This window comes from Tinamus guttatus, unplaced genomic scaffold, assembly GCF_059628265.1.
Source record: "Tinamus guttatus ecotype Peru unplaced genomic scaffold, ASM5962826v1 Tinamus_guttatus_pri_ptg000472l, whole genome shotgun sequence".
In the NCBI taxonomy this organism is placed as follows: domain Eukaryota; kingdom Metazoa; phylum Chordata; class Aves; order Tinamiformes; family Tinamidae; genus Tinamus; species Tinamus guttatus.
In genome coordinates this window covers 1,954,021-1,974,683 of record NW_028289006.1, presented here as the reverse complement: position 1 = coordinate 1,974,683, position 20,663 = coordinate 1,954,021, and the positions used below count along the sequence as shown (strand labels likewise).

Genomic DNA, 20,663 nt, shown 5'->3' with positions numbered 1-20,663 from the left:
TTGTTGATTAAACTTCACAGAAATACTTAATAGCTATATTTTCTTTACCTGAAAATTTTAATTTTGTGTGGAGGGATTAGATACAGGTGTAAACAAAAATTACTGATCCACATCGCCTGTTCTTAGAGGTGTGTGTACAAAAGAAAAACAATGTTGTCATACAATACTGGCTTTCATTCTCTCCATCTCTTTGACCTACCTTTCTTCTCCTTTCCCAACTTTTATAGAAGACTTATAGTTAGAGGACATGCAATGCTTAGTTCATTAATTCTGCACTACACAGAGCTTTCATTTGGCAGCAAAAGAAAATAAAAGTACCAAAAGCAAAAGAAGTTTATTAATCACGTCCTCAATAAAAAAATATTAAGAGCTTGAAGGAAAACTGCTGATTTTTAAAATCAAATTCATCTTTGCTAATCACTAGCTCAGGCTGGAAAACATTTAAATTATTACTATCATCAAATGCAAATGCAAAGTTTATTTCTGAAAAAGAGAAATGCTTTATGAAATTACATGAATTGCAAATAATTTTGCTTTGGAGGGAAAAAAAGCTGGAAATCTTCTAACAACATTGAACCATACTCTTTCAATAACTGCAGACCAAAATGTGTCTTTTTTCCCTTTTAAGCAACATTTTGTTTTGGAATTTGTTTCACTTCAATTCTTATAATACATTCAAAAGGAACTTTTTCTTTTGTCTTGACTTAATTTCTTTCACACAGAGTTTTTAAAAAATCAGCTGTCATTCCTAGTGAAAATTAAAGAAATCTACATCAAAAAAAAAAAAAAAAAAGAGGTTTGCATTTCCCATGCATCTCTATTATTTAACCTTTGGAAACCTGAGAGTGAAAGAGCCTTATTTTTAATTACAGATGTTCTGCTTTTAGCAGTGCTGTCCCAATGTCTTTGACTTTGTCCTGGTTTCGGTGTGTATCTAGGCTTTCAGCTTATCCAACTAGTTTTGGCTTCCCTGTACGTGCGGCTTCATTTTGTTGCACTCTGGAAAGTAGCTAGTTTCCTTCCCTGCTGTGTTACACTTATTCTTGGGTTTGGACATGCTTCCCAATGCACCAAGGAATGCCACTGCTGCAGTAGTGTGGCTTAGGCACAAGGCTACCACAGCAGCCTTCAGCATTTAAGGACAGAGAGTACACGTCTTGGAGACTTTGCCAGAAAACAAAAGAAAGGGAACAGTGACTTATGAACTGAATCTGGCAAGGCTGAAGAGACATAGGAGCTCTGGGACACATGAGAGGGAAAAAGAACAAGTTACTGGAGTATAAGAAAAGTCTTTTCTAGTTGTGTGTGAAAAGAGGAATCTGGCCTCTAAAGAATCAAGGATTTTGGATTTGGGGTTAGTTTCATGAAGCTTTTGTTTATGATTTTATTATGGGCGCAGCCCAGTAGCATAGATCATTTTTGCATACAACTTTATTTCCATCAGGAGGGTTATATTCTGTGAGCAAGCACAAGAGAAATCAGCAAGGACAGAAGATAAAGGAGATTTTCAGCTGGAAAAATATAACCCTCCGCTTCTTCCAGTATTTTTCCTGAGTATTGCATGTGCACCATTATGTTACTTTACATTTATGTTATGCTGCAAGTTTGGACAGGACAAGAAGTGTTGGCAAAATGATGTGACTGCAGAAAAATCAAGGAACACTTCCACCAGAAATGATCACCACCAGCCAGGCTATGAAGGAAAGCATTTTCTGCTCTTACCCTTTCTGCTTCCATTACCACCATGTTGACTTTTTTCATTATTTAAAAAAGTAATAGTCATGAAATAGACAAGTCAGCCACACGGTTTGGTCACTTTTTATGCAAAAAATTAAATATTTTCCGGTACAGTATGTGTCCTAAAGCTGAACAACAATTTCCTCTTCTTTAAAGATATATGTTGTATATAGATATAAGCATAACTTGTTATTAGTATGTTATTATTATTATACTATAAGTATAAATTGCTATGATTATTTCCATTTCAGTTACTGCTTCTTTACCTCCTTGTTCTGAGCAGAACTGAGGTAGGTACTACTGAAAATATAATAAAGAAAGTAAAAAAAAAAAAAAAAAGAAAATCTCAGTCCAGATATCTAGTCTCAGGTCTGTAAACACAACTTACTGGTTTGAGTGCCTATCTGAACTGACAATTAGTTTGCAACCTTAGAGGTTTCCTACACAGTCAGTTTTCCAACCCAGAGCATCTCCACCAATCAGCTATTGAAACAGTGCAGACATTCTTATACCCTGCCCCGTGACTGCAGAACTTGATTTTCTACAGAAATCTAACACAGGGGCTATTGGACCACCTTAGCTGTCTCTCCCAGTCTATACATCTCCAATAACAGCTGGATAATGACCACTGCAGTTCACAAGATTTGGCATCACTGCTGGCAATCTCATCAAATGCTAAAAGCATTGAACGGGCTGAGGAGGCTCTCCGTTGGAAAAGTGGTCTCTCTCGAGCTCAACTGAGGCATGTCATGTGTCTGTACTGTGTCATTTTCCTGGAACTAGGCACAGGTCTCCAATGTGCACAAGATCATCTGGTCATTTTCTTCTGATGCCAAACAAGACAAAGATTAAGTGCAACATTTCATAAGAGCTAAACAAGTGGGACTAGGCACATGAGCACCTACGAGAGAAATGCCAAAAGTGTATGCAAATGACTATACACTAATTGTTCAGAAGAAACAGGTGAAACAGAGAAAACCAGAAAGGATAAATATTAGCTACAAAATCTCATCAAATGCAATATTAAAGAGCATGAATTTGAACAAAACAATCAGGAAATCCAGATGTTACAATTTCAGCAACATAGCTCCATCTGCCACGTTATACCTAGGACAGGATTCACAGCATTTAACTTCAGGCATGAAGAGCAAGTCAGATGCAGTATGTTTTAATAACAAGTAGGAGGTATAGGAATACCCTACAAGCATTTAAATGCACCCTATGGAGGGTGGAATGAATTGTCTTCAGCACCTCATGAGTGTAGAGATACCTAGATTTCTAGCCAGTAGGTAAGCAATCTTTCAGATGTCTGTTAATTGAGATGAAACAAATCTATGCTATACATTATATGAAATATCTGCCTATGTGCGCAGGGGGAAAACAAATTCAGGCTTGAAATCTACATTTTTTAATTATTTTCCATGCTGTTCTAGGTCTCAGTTTTCCAGCTTAACCCTCACTGAAGGTAAAAAGCAATTTCATGTGTTAGATATAAGGAGGTGGAGCAGCTGAGGGGTTTTGCTCGAACCTCCAGAGAAAAGTATCTTATGTGTCACACTAAGCAATCAGTGCTTTGTACCATTGGTCCTACTGATTGCAAATGCATGCGGAGCACAGCCAGGCTGTAAGTGCAGGTCTGAACCTGTGAAATGCTGAGCAAGTTCAATCACAGCCAACTGCTGTGGGTGTTGAGGGGATGCTGAAAGAAACTGTTGAAGCTTTGCAGGATCAAACCTTAACCACACAACTCATTTGCAAACAATATGACTAAGAGTCAGTGACAGCAAAGCCCTTTGTGAAAAGTAGATTACTAAGGACTTACCAGTCTGCTTCAGTATTGTTCAATAGAATATCAGTGTATTTACTCTGCTATATTTTAATTTAATTCATCAAATAAATATTATCCATTAAAGACTACGCACCTGTGAATCAGAAGTTGTAAAGGTCAGTCATTTCAATTTATGTTTAAAAGAAATCTTGCCCTTTCCGAAAAGACAGATCTTTGCATGTAACCTGCTTCTCCTGTCCACAAAGCTACAAGAAGAGAGTTGATAAAACAGAGTTTTCCATTCATAAGACCTCCGTCTTTGAACTCCCCACAGGTTGCCTGCCTGCCAGAATTTGCCTTAGAAGCGAGTCAGTGGGATATATAGGGCAGTAGCAGGACATGCTGCCTTCCTAAGGAGAGACCAGAGATGGGTAAAAAGAAAAATCTTTGGGAAGTCCAATAGGCCAAATTCCTCTTTGTATTACAGCTGTATGAATCTTATCTCATCTTACCAAAGGTGCTAGGACTATGCTGGATCTACACTGCAGGAATCTGAAATCAGAATTTGGTCTGCCAAGTTCAAAATCACAAGTACGTTTCTCCAGTGCTTAGGAGGTTTGGAAGCTTCTGAATAGTGGGTATAAAATGCCAGTGTAAGTGTGAAATGTGGTACTCTAAAGTCTTTCAGACCTGTTTTGCACAAACATTGATAATCATTCAAAGAAGAGAGAGAAGAGCAATGAGACACAGAGGTGTTGCCTGACTCTTCTCAAAGATGGAAAAGCTTTACTATTGGTGAACTGGGGCAGAATGACACTATCACATGTGATATTATTCAGGTGGAGAAAGAAAAGAAGTCTGTGATTATTTTATTTAATGGTTGCTTTAGCTCATAGCCCAATTTCAGAAAATAACCTGAATACTCGTTGTATATTATTTATACAATGAACAATTGGTCAAAGAGTGAGAAAATAATTTGTGACTAATTTATTCTCATCTGCTCACCTATAAAAAACCTACACTGAATTAATTATTTGTAAGAGTAAGAAAACTTACTCTTCTCTGTTCGTCTGTTCGTTAGATCTCATTCTGAGGAAAAATTGCCATATTGGTTATAATTCTCCCCATTCATTCAATTAAACTTGATTCTCTCTAGTTATATGTCTCAGATCCTCCTAAAAGTGACCTGCAAAAGAAAAATAATCAGTTTGCATCCTTGTTTGCTTCTTTATGAGGCACCTAGTTGGGCCAAGAGGTTCTTCTCAATAATTAGGTCAGGCCAGATTCTTTCTTGTGCTGGACTTGCAAGGCAGCCCTGCTGCTCTGAGGTATTTCTATTGGCCGCATCCGCCTGGAGGCCACTGCGACCCATTGGCATTTGGCACTGGCTGGACAAATGTAGACTCAAGTGTGAACTGAGTATGCTGGTTCTCCCAGGGGAGATTTGTGTCAGGTCAGGCCACATCCCATGAGAGTTCTCCATACTTACTTTACTTACTTTAACCTTGGAAAACAGTGAAATGTCAGTGATATGAAAGAATAAAGTTGTACAGCAGAAACAAGAAGGACTTAGCTAGGACTGGTTCAGACTGGTTATTTGTTTTAGCTAACACCTATTTAACTCCAGGAGATAATGAACACTTTGGAGAGGATGGCTTTATTAAAGAATCAATTATTTTTCAATTAAGATGTAGAAGCTGTATTAGGCATCCCTGAAAATGCCACAATGTCCTCCAACTTTATGCAGGGAAAACCCAAGTTAGCCTTCTCAGCTCCTCTATGGTAAAATACTGACAAAAATAAAATATTTTCAAAAATCACAATTGTCAGGGGCTCTTTACCTACCATAAAGAAGAAGAAAAGAGCTTATTCTTTTGTAGTCCTCATGATTCCACATGATTAATAGGCCCTTCTCAGCAGTGCTACACAGAGTTAACTTTCAATCCATTTTTGAATCTGTCTCTCTCTCATTCCCCAACCCTTGAGACACCAAGTAAGGATAAGAGAATACGATATTTTTCTCTATTTTCAGTTCAGATCTGCAGGTCTATATGAGAAGCAAGCTTAATTTTACCTTATCTGCCATGATCATAGAGGAGCCTCCATGGATGCCCAGGATGGGAGTGAGGGTCTGGGCAGATATGAAGTCCAGGATCTGTGCAATGGCTTCCTGGTCTGTGTCATCAGCAAATACCACCCCTTGAATCTTCCGGTCTGACATGAGGTCACAGATGCGGGTGATGATGCTCTTGGGATCTGTCTCATTCATGGCCACCAGCTCCACCCGGGGCACCACTGAGAGGTGGTGGAAGTCATCTTTCTCGTGGGCGTCTTTGATGGCCACTTCGTCTGAGGTCCCCACCAGGATAACTGCAATGCCAATGCTCGGGTGGCTTTTCTGGGCATGGGCCCCGCTCCCTGTTGTTGCGAGGACAGCCAGCACCAGCCAAAACCTTGGAGAGTAGCACTCTACTCTGGGCCTCATCTTCGGCTCTTACACTCCCTGAGCAAGAAAGAAATAAAAGGGAGGGGGGGAGAGATAAAAGGAAAGTGATTAATTGACAATGCAATACATGCACTAAGTTTCAAGGCAGAACCCTTGATTTTCCTCATCCACAAGCTTTCAACCCACCAGAAAAGTCTATATGTTCCTCTTGACTGATGTCTAGCCCTTTGGCCATATTTGGAGTTCTGTTAAAATCAGAGGAATTGTCAAATTCCCTGAGATAGTCCACTCTCTACTTCAGAGTTTCGAACCATTCAGAGAGCAGCTGTCAGCAGAAGATAGGATCATGTCATCTCTCAGGTCCGGTGTCACTTTGCGACTCAAGTCAAAAGTGATTGAGAATTGTCCTTTGAGGGCTGTTTGGCTGCCTTTGTGAAACTAATTGCTTATGTCAAGCCTATGTCTAAATACTTGCTCGCTAAATAAAGGAATTATTGATATCTGCAATCATTTTGGCCTTCTGCAGGATGTATAAGCAGAGAGGTTGAAGAGACCAGGAAGACAGGATTCCCTTTTGCTTTTTCAACCCAGCCCATCTAGACTAAAGTAAGCACAGACGGGCAAGGCCACTAAATGTGTGTGGGCAGGGAGAGTTTACACTGTGTACGTGTACATGCATTGCATACAACCTTCCTACCACTGGGACACACACATAGTTCCAATCCAAATATAGTACTGTCAATCACATGTCTTTCACTCATACAAGGTTGATTTATTTTTACAAAATCAGGAACACAACATTTCCAGTTGATCAAAGAAAAAAAAAAAAAAAAAAAACAATCAGTATAGTGCAGGGTAGATGTTATCTCCAAGCCCTACATGGCAGTTATTTTTGCCTGGAAACAGAAGGTGAACAAAGCTTACAAAAGTTCACCCTCAGCTACCACAGCCAAGGATTTTACAGTGATCCTTTCCCTGAACATGTCCACTTTATCTCATAACCATAACAGTAGAAATGGAAAAAAACACTGAGGTCATCTCTCCAACCCCTGCCTGAGTAGGACTGTTCCCTATGGATTTTTTCATAGCTCTTTCTTTATTCAATCTTGTTTCAATAATACTTCACATTCCCACAGCACTTTTCATGCTCAAGGCATTTCATAAACACTAAATATTATTAGAACTCTTCTGGTCTGTGAAAAAAAAAAAAGGAGAACTGTGACCCCCACCAGTCACCTCACCAACCCCAAGAGAGGCAGCACTGCTTGACAATCCTAAACAGGGCCACATTACTACCCCAAACAGGTTTGGGGTATTTGAAATTGTAGGAGACTCTTCCCTCATCTCCAAAACTTGTATTCAGCTCTTCATGTCCACAAATCCGTTAAGAGTGATATATATATGTATGTAATTACATTATATATACATATACATATATGTATAGATATATAGATATACACACACTTAGAATAAATACACTGGCCCGATGTTTATTTGCACTACACCCTCTGCCCTCTGGTCTTGCAGGATCCAATACCTGGACCCTTCCACACCATTCGTTGTTATATATATATATACCCCTGTGAAACTGATAGAAAGCCACAGAACATGACAGGCAGGACTTTAGGGGAGCTAGAAATCTACTCAGTACCAGTCATCCCAGCAAAAGAGCAAAAGGGGCCCCATGATGCCCTGGCAAGGAGAACACATAGGCTCAGCATCTGTTCCTCTTTCCCAGGGCAGAACCTGGTCCTCTCCTCCCACAGGAGGCTAGCAGGGAGAATGTATCCCACACTGATATTATTGGATAAATAAGCAGATAATAAAATAGATAATAAATATGCATGGGAGGAACCAAATCCATTTAGGAGGCTGAAAGGACTGTGTGTATGAAGCATCAATCGATTTTGAACTCTCTGATGGATCTACTTTCTGAGTGATGCTCATGAGGAGAACCAAGAGACTTTGAGAGTTTGGCAAAATGAACAGCTAACTTCATTCCAGCAGGACTGTTATCCTCCAATTACGAGTCACTAAATTAGATTCCTTCACAAAGAAATGTGGTCCCCATTCCTGTGATGCTTTATTAACTTTAATGCACTCTGTGCACTCTCTGTCTCTCACTCCCTTGCTCACTCACTTCAATGCTATATTTGCTCTCTTTAAAATATGTCTCTTGCAATCTTACTGCGTCATCTCACACAATATATTATGCTTGGTTAGGCAGTGGCTAGGTGTGATGCTCAGAGAGCAGAATGCAGGTTTTATAGTGCCCCTCTCCCAACAGAAACACTTCCAGGGACCTCCACAGCAGAGTTCAGAGCGCAGCAATGCAGGAGCTAGGCAGGCAAATGTGGCAGCTGTTCTGCCTTCACACCCAAGCACAGATTTCTCCCACAGGGAAAAATGCTGGCCAAGAAACCCATTCCCTTTTCTTTACCTGTATCAAAGCCAATAAATCTCTAGCATTTATCTTGAAATGACAGAAAAAAAAAAACAAACAAAACAAACAAACAAAAAAAACAAAAATGCCCAGACCCCAAAGAACACTTATGTGCTAGTCATTGGATGCCTAGCTCACAGGATCTGCTCCCCAGCCATTTTTTTCATTCCGAAGGAGATGATAGGGCTCTACCAGATCTTCAGGCATTGGCCAAATACACTGGGAGCAGCGAGGGCTAATGCAAAGAGGGTCTACACAGCCCATCTGGCACCTCCTTCCACTGCAGCTTCTCAGCCATTAACCCTCCCCTAGAGTCAAGCAGGGCAGTGCTAAGGCAGCTAGTATCATACCACACAGCCCACCAAGGGCCTCTGACACCACTGTCACGCTCATGGTGTATTTCAGGTGCTCCATGGATGGTTGCATGCCAGGAGCAAGAGTCCTTTGGAGGCAGTAGCAGGTACAAGGTCCAGAATGGGCTCTCTAGCAGGACAGTGCATACGAAGGGATGTGAAAAGGTAGAACACAAATAAATCACATGCAGTTGGTGGCTATCAGTTTCCTGACAAGTGGCCTCGGCTGTTCATCTCTGCAGCTCTTTTAATGCTTTCATGAGGCAGCAGCACATTCACAGCTCAGCAAGGAGCTCCCCAAAGACTGGAACGGGGAGCTCACTGGGCACATCATCCTTTTCTTACCCACCTTGTGAATAAGTTTTGTTCACATGTAGTAGCCACCAACCACGCAGGGCTCACGTGCAAGTTCAGGCTGTTTAAGAAAGGAATGGACCTCCCAGCATCAACCTCATCTCTCTTTCCTTCTCCGGTCTGGCTCTCTGCAAGCCCTCTTGAATGTGTGCTGGTGTAGGAGAGGCTAGGGTGAAGCAGCACAGACTTACTATCAGATTAATGTGACCCCAGAAACACTGCCAGAGTTTGTTTGTGCATAAACAACAGCAAGTTTTATCCATTATTTTCTAAACTATTTAAATGCAAGTGTTTGCGGAATCCCATCAAGGAAACAATGGAGACAGGTCTCTTTCTTTGTGAGCGGCATTCTTTTTTTCCGGGACCATTTGCAAATAGATGTGCAGGAGTTCATAGACACGAGACAAGGCTACAGTCACAAAACAGGCCATTTGCCCTAAATTATTTCCAGTAGCTGGTGCTAGAATCTAATTTCACAAATCAAGAGCAATTTTAAAAAGGTATCAATGTATTTTCTTAGGAATTATTTCAGATGGGCAGTTTTTTCTCTGTTCATGATGGAGTGGCAGTGTTTACAGCCTCTTTGTGATATTGCCACTCCAAAACAATTTATTAAATCCTAAACTCCAGTGTGACCAATAAAATCTTTTATATGTTACACTATTACTTTCTGTCTTGCTTCCTGATACGTAATATGTGACAGAGATATGAGACAAAGTTGTTTTAGAGACATCTATATTTAGGTTTAAACACGCCTGTAAAACCATGATACCTCTATAATCTCATTTTTTTCACCAGCAAAACACATCCAGCAATGTAGAGGAATGAATGCAATGTCTACCTAACACTGCAGAGCAACATTACACAATCACTTAAGATGGGAAGCAAAAATTAGCTTTTCCAATTGAAAATGCAAGAGATAGTCAGACATGTAGGTAGTCAGACAATAATTTTTCAGATTGGAAAGGACCAAAGGTTAACTTGCTTAAAAATATCATGGAAGTCTTATCTGACACTGCATAAGTATTAATAGAAAATTATTAGATTGCACATGCAAAATGCAGCTCAGCATTTATAGATATTTCTGGACAATATTTCAAAATACAGAAAGTACACAAATAGGTCACTGTGCATCCAACCAGTTTAACTGTAAATAAAGTATTAGCCAAGCAGCATACAGCAAAGCTAGACAATCTTTAGGTCAGATAAGGAAACTAAGGCTGAACACTGGCTAGTCCTGGGAACCCTGGGAACTTTGCTATGTGCAGAGATTGGTACCTCATTCTGCCACAGTCATGCTAGCCAGGCGGCCTAGAGCAGTCGTATGTGGAAGGCCCCCAAAACCCTACCCCCAAGCTATACACACGCGGACTGAGCACAGGACACATTGCCCAGAAGGGCTGTGCAGTCTCCATCCTTGGAGATATTCAAAAGCTGACTGGACACAGTCCTAGGCAGCTCTATGTGACCCTGACTGAGCAGAGGTGTTGGACGAAATGATCTCTAAAGACTCCTTGCAATCTCAAACCTTCCATGATTCTGTGAAGTCCTATAATACTACATCCCCAGACAAAAAGCAGCCTTGAAAATATCTGTTCTAATTAGAGGAATTTTCAGAAAGGATGCTGAACACTGTGTCTGCAAGCTATCAATGAAAGGAGCTGCACAGTGACATTGGCACAGTGCTGATGGAAAAAGAAGAATACCACTGATTGAACTTCCAGCCACTCTGCCTAACCTACCCTGAAGAGCCATTGGGAATTCCCATGCTTTCATGACTCATTCTGCCTTCTGGGAGCTCTGATGGGCTCCCAGCACCAGTCAGAGGGCTTCAAGCAGCAGAATCTGAGATTGAGAGCTAATTTTGCATCTGCACCAACCATAATGCTAATTCCCTATCCCAATCACATCACTAATCACTAACCTGATTGCAGCACTCACCATCACCTGCAGCCCAGTTGCTACCCTCGGGATAGATGTCCTGCCAGTCCCCGTATCAGTTAGCTATCAGTTATGGCATGCCTAAATATATTTACTCATCTTTGACAACATTTTAGTTAATGCCTGCTCCATTTTTCAATTAGTTTGAGTTGCATTAACCAAAAAAAATACATATGTTTCATGCCCTAGCTGGAGGTAGGAAGAAATACATCTCACCTGTGATACACTATACAAAGCTAGTAGGTACTTCGTGCCTGGTATTTAATACACCATTGGGGAACTAGAAGCTCTAGCAAAGGTAAATATTGCACTAGACAACATATTCACACATCATAGATAATAATAGACAATACTGCAACTAGATAGCCCAGCTACTGGGCTGTCTGTCAAAGAAATGTCTGGACCAAAGAGGAGCATTATTTCAATGTTTACCATCAGCATATTTAATCTTTTTGTCTGCTTGCCTTATAGATAAGCAGCAAGAGCTCAGAAGACCCCTGCAGAGAAAGGGGCAGAGCTGATTCCAGCCCCATAAAATGTCACTTCTGGAAGCTAGGATATAAGGCCGCAGATTATGACATAATTGACACCCACATCTCTCCATGTTTTTTCCTCACTGCCTAATTATTGGCAAGACAGTTTTCTCCCCTATTGCTTTGGGCTTTGGCTCCTCTGGAGACTTTTTGCCTTTCCTTTTAACTTAGGACCGCCTCCCATTCTCACTGTTAACACCCTCTCCCCAAACCAACATGCAGCTTATTATATGCCTCTCAAGAAACCTTCCTCACTTTCTAATACTGCTTTACCATTTTCCTCCCATAGGTTCAGCACAGTTTATTTGTACTCTGACAGCTCTTGTTCTGCTGTTGTCCATATTAATGCTTACTAGGTAGGTGACATAAGTGTCCATAAATCTTGTTCTGACTCACAGCCCCGTTGTTTATGGGAGCTTTGCAAACAGAGAGAAAGAGAGGTGGGAGATGGATCTAGGGCACGATGGATTTGTCTTGAAAGTACCTGCACAATTTAGGTGCTGATAAACAGAAAGAATGATGTTACAGAAAAATATCCATACATTCTGAGGAGGAAGATGGAAGGGACTAGAGACATCATAAAGTGGCATCCACGGTGATGAATGCAAGAGCGATCCAGGGTCAGGGCCAAAATGGATCTTTCTAGTAATTCCGCGTAAACTCCCTCCACTGCATTTGAGTAGTTTTAGATGAAAGCTGGTACAATTTTACTTTATTTTAAATATCTTCAAAGATCATTTATATTCTTATCCTGTTGTTTAAACTGTCCTGTAACAATGATAAAATCATTTCTCAGAGGTCCCTTGGGCAGATCTTCTCTCGGTTATTCATAACCATTCCCTCTCCAACAAACACTTCTGTCCATGTCTGTTTGTCCCACAGACTTATGTGTATGTAACTTAGAAAATGCTTCTCCTTTTCCCTTATTTTTTCTGAAATCTGCCTTTTCTTTAGGATTTATTTTAGGGAATCATCATGATCAAGGAATGCATGATCATACACCCCTATAAGCCTTTAAAGCCCTTGGAGCTCTCTCCTTCCTGATAGCTTTTCTTCTGTGAGCCCTGGGAAGAAAGTGGCATTTACTTATTTCTTTTAATCTGCTTTTTCTTTATTAAACCAGGTACAAATTCTTTCCTGTCTTGGGCAGTGTCAGATTCATTCCATATATCCCATGTCTATTTCTCCCCCTCTCAGAAACCTTGATTGCCTCTGACTGCCCTACAGGTCTCTTTAGGGTAAGATGTAACAACTCTTCCCTTTTTTTCTGCTTCACACAAGGGAAAAGAGCTATTCTCTGCCTACACTTATGGTGATACAAAAAAAACTTTGATCCCCAGGCACCATCAATTAGACCCAAATCACTCTCAAAAGATGAAAAGCTATGCCTCATTATTGTAAGCTTGCCAAGGGGTAAGATCCCGGTTTCCTTCCTACTTCCTCCCACCTATATATTTTACATGTCATGGGTGATAACTGATCCAGCCACAGCCTTCTAGCTTCTGTTGAGACCAACACCAAGTGATTCATAGAAATTACAAATGAAAATCCTCTTCTTAACAGTTATGCCTTTCCCTCAGCCATTTAAAGCTTGATCTCTATAGCATCTACTTCAGCGCACTATCTGCTCTAAATTGACTCAAACAATAAAACAACCACTGGCAGAAGACTGCTGCAAGGCTTGCATTTAGAAATATTACCCTAAACTCAGCGTAAACCTACATTTTCCCCTTGCTCAGCTATCCTTTTACTTAACAGCATCTCCTTCAAGCACACGAAACATCTTCCGACTCACCACTTCCACCCTGAAATTGCTTGCAGATGGCTATCTGATCACCCCTTGGGACTTCCCTCTGCTGCAGTAGAAGTTCAGCTGTATTCATGTCTCCTCATAAGTTCAGGCCCCATGGGCCCTCAGCAGGTAAGTGAGAGATGAAGAAGGCACAAGCTGAGCTGGAGAGAGTGGGAGCGAGTCTGACCTGCTTATGCAGGCTGGCACACACATACGGAGCTGCGGGAATCAGTGTAACACACACAAAAGCCATTAAGTGAGACAGCAGGTCAGTCTGGCATTGCCCAGTGCCAACTTCTAAATGCCAGGGCATAGAAGCTTGGCACGGCCATTGCTCTCCACAAGTTTGACTTGCAGAGCCAGGCTGGAGCCACTGTTCTCCTGCCAGGATCTATCCCCTTCCCAGCTCCCCTGCTTGGACAAGTTTAAGAGAGATGAGACAGGCCTTCCCTGCCAGATAGACTGAAATATCCTCACCACCTGGAGGGGTCAGTTGCCACAACTGTCACTTTGTACATGTTTCCTTTGAAACAAGGGTTTTGAAGCTTGTGAGAGGTTTTATCGCCACATACTTTTCTCACTTCAGACTTTCATCTCCCCCATCTCAGAACTGGAATCAGATTAGGACCTAGATCCTCCAAAGCAAGTGGTGTGTCGCTCTGCATGTGTGCCCCCTCTAAATGGATTTAGGCATGATAGATAGCTACTTTGCTTCCTGAAGTGCAATCCTAATAGCAGCTCGGTTTAAAGAGAAAGAACACTATGCCTAAAACTTTATCAGTTTAACCAATTAATATGAGCAGGAATAGTTTGGTAATCCATGTTGCAATCTCTAGCTTCCTTTCTTAATCCTCCACTTCCAATTTCATTTCCAAGGAGGAAACAAAGCACATTAATGGCATGGGGCGGGGACGGTTCTTTTGCATTTTTTAAGAAATATGTGCAGCCTCTTTTCCTGTCTAATGTTAAGAAACCAATTTTAAGCAGGGAGATTTCCAAAGCTAAGAATTAAATACCTATCAATATCCTTGAGACCTATCAATATCCATGAGAAATACATGTTTAGCTTTAATTAGGTGGCTTGGAGAAGAACATTTTCTGTACTTCTCATTGTCATCAACCTTAATCAATTCTGCATTTTCTGTATATCATCAGATTTTTACATTAAATTTTAAAAGAAAAAAAATATGGAAAACCAAAAATTATATATAAGGATGGAAAGACTTTCCTATTCCTCATACTCGTATGTGCACTATGACTCTGTACTTGTTCATTTCCTGCATCGTTTCCTTAAATCCGGAATACAGAGAAGCCCAGCTGAGATTTCAATGTCTCCTGAAATCAGCTGGCAAACACTACAGTGGTACGGAAATCCCATGGGCTACTCAGGAAAGTCTCCCATCAAGGAAGTTCTTAAGTAAGTGCTTTGGATGCCGGATGTAAGTACTGTAAAAACCAAAAAAGTATCTTAAAATATACCAGAAGTGGGAAAAGAATAAGTAATTTTTTAAGGCAGAATTTTTGTGATTCTTTCTGCAAAATTGTGAACCCCAAAAACGAGAGCTAAATTGGGGGAAGATAAAGAACATCTTCACTTTAGTTGCAGGCAGATACAATGTATGACAGATAAATGTAAACCAGCCTGTCCTTAAGTAAGAACTTCATGGGAGTTTGTTTCATGCTTTCAGCCCATGCAGCAAAAAAGAGAAACCCCCTGCACTGCTTCTGCTGCTTGTGGCACCATTTTAGCAACTATAACGACTTACTTAAACATTCCTAGCCAGAGTTCCAGACCTCCCCAGACCTGATCAGGCTCTCATAAAGATGCTACATATAGCAGAAACAATAAAGACGACAACTCTATGCCCAAAGCAGTAAGAAGTGAGGAGTGAAGAAGTTGTGAAGGGGAGATGGACAGAGGGAGCTGCAGCCTGTATACAGAAGGCAGGAGGGCAAAGCTGCACAGCACTACAGAAACTGAAGGGCCACATTTCCCAAACAGCCAGCATCACTCAGGAGCCATGATCTGTTGAATTCCAATGGTATTTCTGGAACATTTTGGAATATTTTCCACTTTGGAATATGGAACCATTCAAGGTGTCTGGAGCTGTACACTCTAAACCCACAGGCACCCCAGAAACTCTTAGCCATTTAGAAAACCATGACCTCCTACAACAAATGCTAAAACCAGGAAAAAGGGTGAAAGACAGATGCAAATTAGGATCTTTTTTTGGTGGTCTCATTTTTATTCTTCCTTTCCCTCTTCCTCTGATACTCTCCTCTTTCCTAATATTTCTCTCCCTCAGTTCAATGACCAGTAAGGTATCAGCCATCAAGCCACGGGATACAATATGTTTTCACAGTACATTAGTGCTGTGCACTGGACCATGCTGTGCTTGTGATTTTATGATAGGTCAGGACTGATTCATCTTACTGAGACCTTCAATCAATAGCGCCCAGAAAGCCTTCCCAGCTGGAGAAACCCAGCACAGCCATCCCTGACCTCTCCCTCAACCCAGCACTCGATCATATATATATAGCTGTACTGACAGAAACATACACAGGCAAAGCCACATCTAGACCACAGCTAGCCACTGACTACAGATGCTGCAGGGACAGTGACAGGAAAGGCCAATGCAGTGTAAAGTGAAAGAGTAGATGTGGCTGAGCAGAATGCCATTTCCATGCGTTTTTCTCCCAGACTCCTCTGCATTCTCTTTCTCTAGCCTGTCAAATTCATCCATATGGACTGTTTCAGCTATCTTTCAGCAACTTACCTAGTAAAGAATGACGGGATATATGCCTGCTCCCAGCTCCACCACAGGAGGGAGGGAGGGAGGGAGAAAGGAATGGAGGAAGGGAGGAAGAGAAGGAAGGAAGAGAAGGGAGGGAGGAAGAGAAGGGAGGGAGGAAGAGAAGGGAGGGAAGGAGGAAGAGAAGGGAGGAAAGGAGGAAGGGAGGAAAGGAGGAAAGGAGGAAGGGAGGAAGGGAGGGAGGAAGAGAGGGAGGACCACCAAAAGCAGAAAGCAGACAACTGTCACAATAAAGAATGAACTATCAGTAAATAAAAACAATTGCAATGGAAAAAGAAGAGCAGCTATGAGTTACTTATGCTTTGATGGCAGTTTATATTTTTAAAACAGTGTAAGGGTGCTTAGTATAAAGGAAAATCTAGAATTTCAATATCCGCATAAACTTGCTTCAAACTGCAGTATACACCGTACTCTACCACCCTACCCAGATTTCTGCATCACTTATTTCTAATCTTTCTTTTTGCCTTGGCAGTTCTCACTGTTGTTTCTTTCTTCGTTTTAAGCACTGCTTTACTTTTGGTCCTTCCTTGGTAGCTCTTAGCACCCTTGTATTCACACTAAAATACCTGCTTTTTGAATCTTGAAAGCATGCAGAACAATAATCACAACAAGCAAAGTCTTATTCTAATTTCAGATACGACCATCTAAAATCAACAACCATTTTTTGAAAGTATAAACACTGTCCTTTTCTTCCTCTCTTTTTACCTTATTCTCCTCACCAGGAAGATAGAGATTCATTTTCTCTGTTTCATAGAGCTAGAACATTTAATAATTTATTGTATTTAAAGTACTTTTTGGTCTGAAGCAATAGAAGCCACAGGAGCTTAGACTGTTATTATTGTTTTTTGTTGCATTTCCCTGAAGGCAGCAATGTTTCCTTGTGAGATCATATTCAATATCCCAATATCCCAAGACGGGGTAATAAAACCTGTGTGTCCAAGATCTTCAGGACAATAAAACCTTGCTTACTAGGAGAGAGAAAACTGCTGTAATACCATAAATGGACATTGGTTTTCAAGTAAAATCTCTGATATTCATATCAACTTTGCCACATCGACCCAAACTGCAAACTGCCGTTCATCAGAAATTTCTGAGGAAAGAAAATGTCATCAGGAAATGCATATTTGTTGAGCCAGAAGTGTTTCAGTCTCATTAAAATATCTCATCTCACAACACATTTTCACTTACTGCAATCCACCTTCTTCACTGAGCCAGCAGAAGAACTTTCAAGACCAATGCCGAGCTCCTGTTGACAGCCAAGCTCCAGGTCTGAGCTGGAGCTGAGAGTCCCGAGATGGTCCAACCCAGTCCATCTGTCAGTTTAAATTCAGTTGCAGTCTAAATTTGGAGAACTCCTGTTTCATCAAGGTACCTCCCAGGGATCCATGGAATCTAAGGTTCCAGCAGTCTTTGGACAGCAGAAATGCAAGGCCCAGATCTGTCTGAAGTCACTTGGGAGTTACTACTCAAAACTGCAGAATTTGAACATAATGTATCTTCTAAGCTGTGGATGTCAGAAGTGGAGACTCTAGTACTCTGGATTTAGCAGATCTAGGGAAGGTAGTCAAACCAGAGTCTCCATGATTTCTATAATACGGATAAAAACTGGAAAGTCCTAAGAATATTGGTTCCACCCCAAACACACATCCTGGCCTTACACCAGGGTGCCTGGAGGCTCTGAGAATCCTGACTGGAGCTACAACTTAAGACATACCAGAAAGGCCAGAAAGCTTGGAAAGCCCTCAGTCCTCAAAGAGGAAGTCCTTAGGTAGAATTCTGAGGGTTTGTAGCTTAGGGCCAGCCCATTAGTGAAAAAGTCCCACAGCTGCAGAGCCTGCAAGAACTGGAAGATGGGAGAGGAAAGCGATAGGCTTGACAGGTTCACCACAGTTATGAGTCTCTTTTACAAGTTCCTCTAAAATTATATTTTCCCAGCATTTCCAGGTTGCAAGGAAAGGGAGAGAATTTTGCCAGTTAGTTTAAACCCAAACTAGACTTCAAGCAAGATTTATAAACTTCCCACTGTATGAAAAACAAAAACAAAAACAAAAGCCCTGCTTTCAGCCTGTTGACCTATGATTTTGTCAGACTTTGCAAACTAAACTGTATCATCCCTGTTAAGCACCTGAGTGAGAACTATGGAGAAACAAAAGGGGTTTCAAGAGATACTGGCAGCCAAGCATTGTATATTGTCCTTGCTGAGTTTACAATGAGCAACTGCTCTGCTTCAGGGATTTCATGTTTTAAAAATTGCCTAGAGACAATCATTAAAGACTCCAGGACAACCAGGGACAAGAGAAAAGATGTTACACTCTGCCCTAACCCAAGTTTTTCTTGCAGTTATCATCATTCCCTGTTGTACACTACATAGAGCAATGTTGAAAGGCAAGCACATTCCCACTCCAGAAGTGAATATACTTCACTGACAGATGCGTGAAACATCCTCAGCTCTCTTGGACAGAGGTAGCATTTATTGTTTTCAATGAAGAAGCACCAAATTTATATCAGCAGAGGACCTGGCAAGTTTCATAAAGTGCCATAAAAGCTTGTATTGCAGTAAACACTCCCAGAGCAGTTTGCATTGGCTGTACTACTACTGGTAAAAGAAGTCAAGAAAGCCACTCACAGCACTCCCACCCCTGCTAGAAAGAGCTCTTTCAGAATGATCGTTCAGGTACAGATACCACTTTTCAGTCATCTTTCCCTGCGACCAACAGGCTATCCAGACTGCATTTCTTTGAGAGAGGAAATCAGATAGCAGAAGGAGCTCCTTGCAGGATGGCCAGTGATCCCTTTCCTGCCAGACTAGAAATACTGCAGTTTCCTAAGGGAGCTCAGTCCCTGTATTCCTGAAAATGAGAAACCTCAATAGCCCTCCAAAAAAGCACTGTGACTCTGGTGAACCTGGAGACAATATTCAGTTGTGTCCCATCTACATCCAGGCTGGTTCATTTAGAAAATCAGCATCTTAAACAGGAACACGAATGTTCCTGCGATACCAAGGATCAACTCTGGTGCAGTTGCTGAGATGGAGGCATTGCTAAGATGGAGGCAGAAATGTCATTCAGACAGGAGGTGAGATGTTAATGGATAGGGTGGCAAAGTTGTTTTCACACTATTGGTCCGGAAGTACTAGAGTGGCATTTAGATGCCATCCCTGTACTGTGAAGGGCTTCTGTAAAATCCTGAAGATACAGCACCATATAACCATGAAGTTAAAAAGAGTTCAGTTAGCAAGAGGCTGCAGTCCCTAGCTAAGCCACAGCCTTATGACAGTAGCATTATTAACTTCCTGAAGAGCTAAAGATATTTGCTGCAAATATCACCTGGCCCCTAAAATGGAGGTCTAAATGGACCCTAAATGTTAGCTACATAAACTGCTTCTCCAAACTTTGGTGCATTCATCATTCAACCTCCTCCTGGGACTTCCAGGGACTCCAAATACATCATACACTTTGGGTCTTCCCTGTTTCTTCTTCTCACTGCAGCTCTGACATTTTGCCAGGCCACAGGACTGTAGCACAGCCTACAGGAGTCAATGGCACAGCTCTCATTGACTGCAGTGGGACCAGTACCAGGTACAGAGGCATAGCAGCAATCCTAGAAAAAAACCTGTATGATCAGACATTTCAAAGGCCATAGAGGAAAAATATCAGCAGTTAGATGTTATGCTGATTTGCTATGAGGCCTCTGTCTGACACAACTCCTGTTTTGGTGCCCTATCAGGATGACAGTGATACAGAGGACCTCATTTCCAAGCCAGGAGGCTGTTTTGTAGCTGTGTCAATGGTTATATATATGAAGGTGCCCAAGTACAATAAAATTCCTGGAGGCCTTTGTGCTGTATGTTTCCACTTATCCTTGTGCTAAAGGCTTGTAAAACCTCTCTGATCTGATCTGGCAGCTTTTTAAATCCACTTTGTGCAGGTGTTTACCTCTTCACGAGGCACTGGATAACAAGCAAGGGCGCTCAGGTTCTTTAAACCAAGCACATAGTCTGAAAGTAACCTCTTGCCATGATATTTGTCTCTTGCCATGATATTTATCTCAGGAGAGAGAGGGAAAAGCTGGAACAAACAAGCCATGTATGCATTATCACCTGACTACATTGCCCCTGTGCTGCTCTGGGATCTGTTCCTCCTGTCTGTACTTCATCTTCTGAACCTGCAAATCTTCTGGGATCTTAAACAACTCCCCAACCATACGCTGAAGCACAGCACAGTTACTACCCCATCCAGAGGTCAGGGATACCCCAACAAGACAAAAAGCACTACATATTTATCACTCCTTTCCTAATTAATGACATCAGAGGACATATCAGATCATGTGCGCATCCCAGAGCTGAGCTGAGTTGGTGGGCATGATGTACAGCCCCCTTGGTTGGTTCATGTACCTAGGCTGGCATGTAGCTAAGGTAATGCTCTTTCCAGATCCACTTGCCTCGCTCCTTCCTTCACTGCCAAAAGTTTATTAAAAAAAAAAA

At 41.4% G+C, this 20,663-nt stretch overlaps 1 protein-coding gene across 4 annotated transcripts in view; it reads right to left on the bottom strand.

The window, feature by feature from the left end:
• Positions 1-20,663, bottom strand: part of GRIN2B (glutamate ionotropic receptor NMDA type subunit 2B) — a 238,537-nt gene that overhangs the window by 168,442 nt on the left and 49,432 nt on the right. For all 4 annotated transcript variants that reach the window (XM_088532849.1, XM_088532847.1, XM_088532846.1 and 1 more), the window contains exon 3: positions 5,580-6,008. In XM_088532849.1, the coding sequence (XP_088388975.1) occupies positions 5,580-5,990 (411 nt within the window). In that variant the 5' untranslated portion in view covers positions 5,991-6,008. The remainder of the gene's footprint in view (positions 1-5,579; positions 6,009-20,663) is intronic.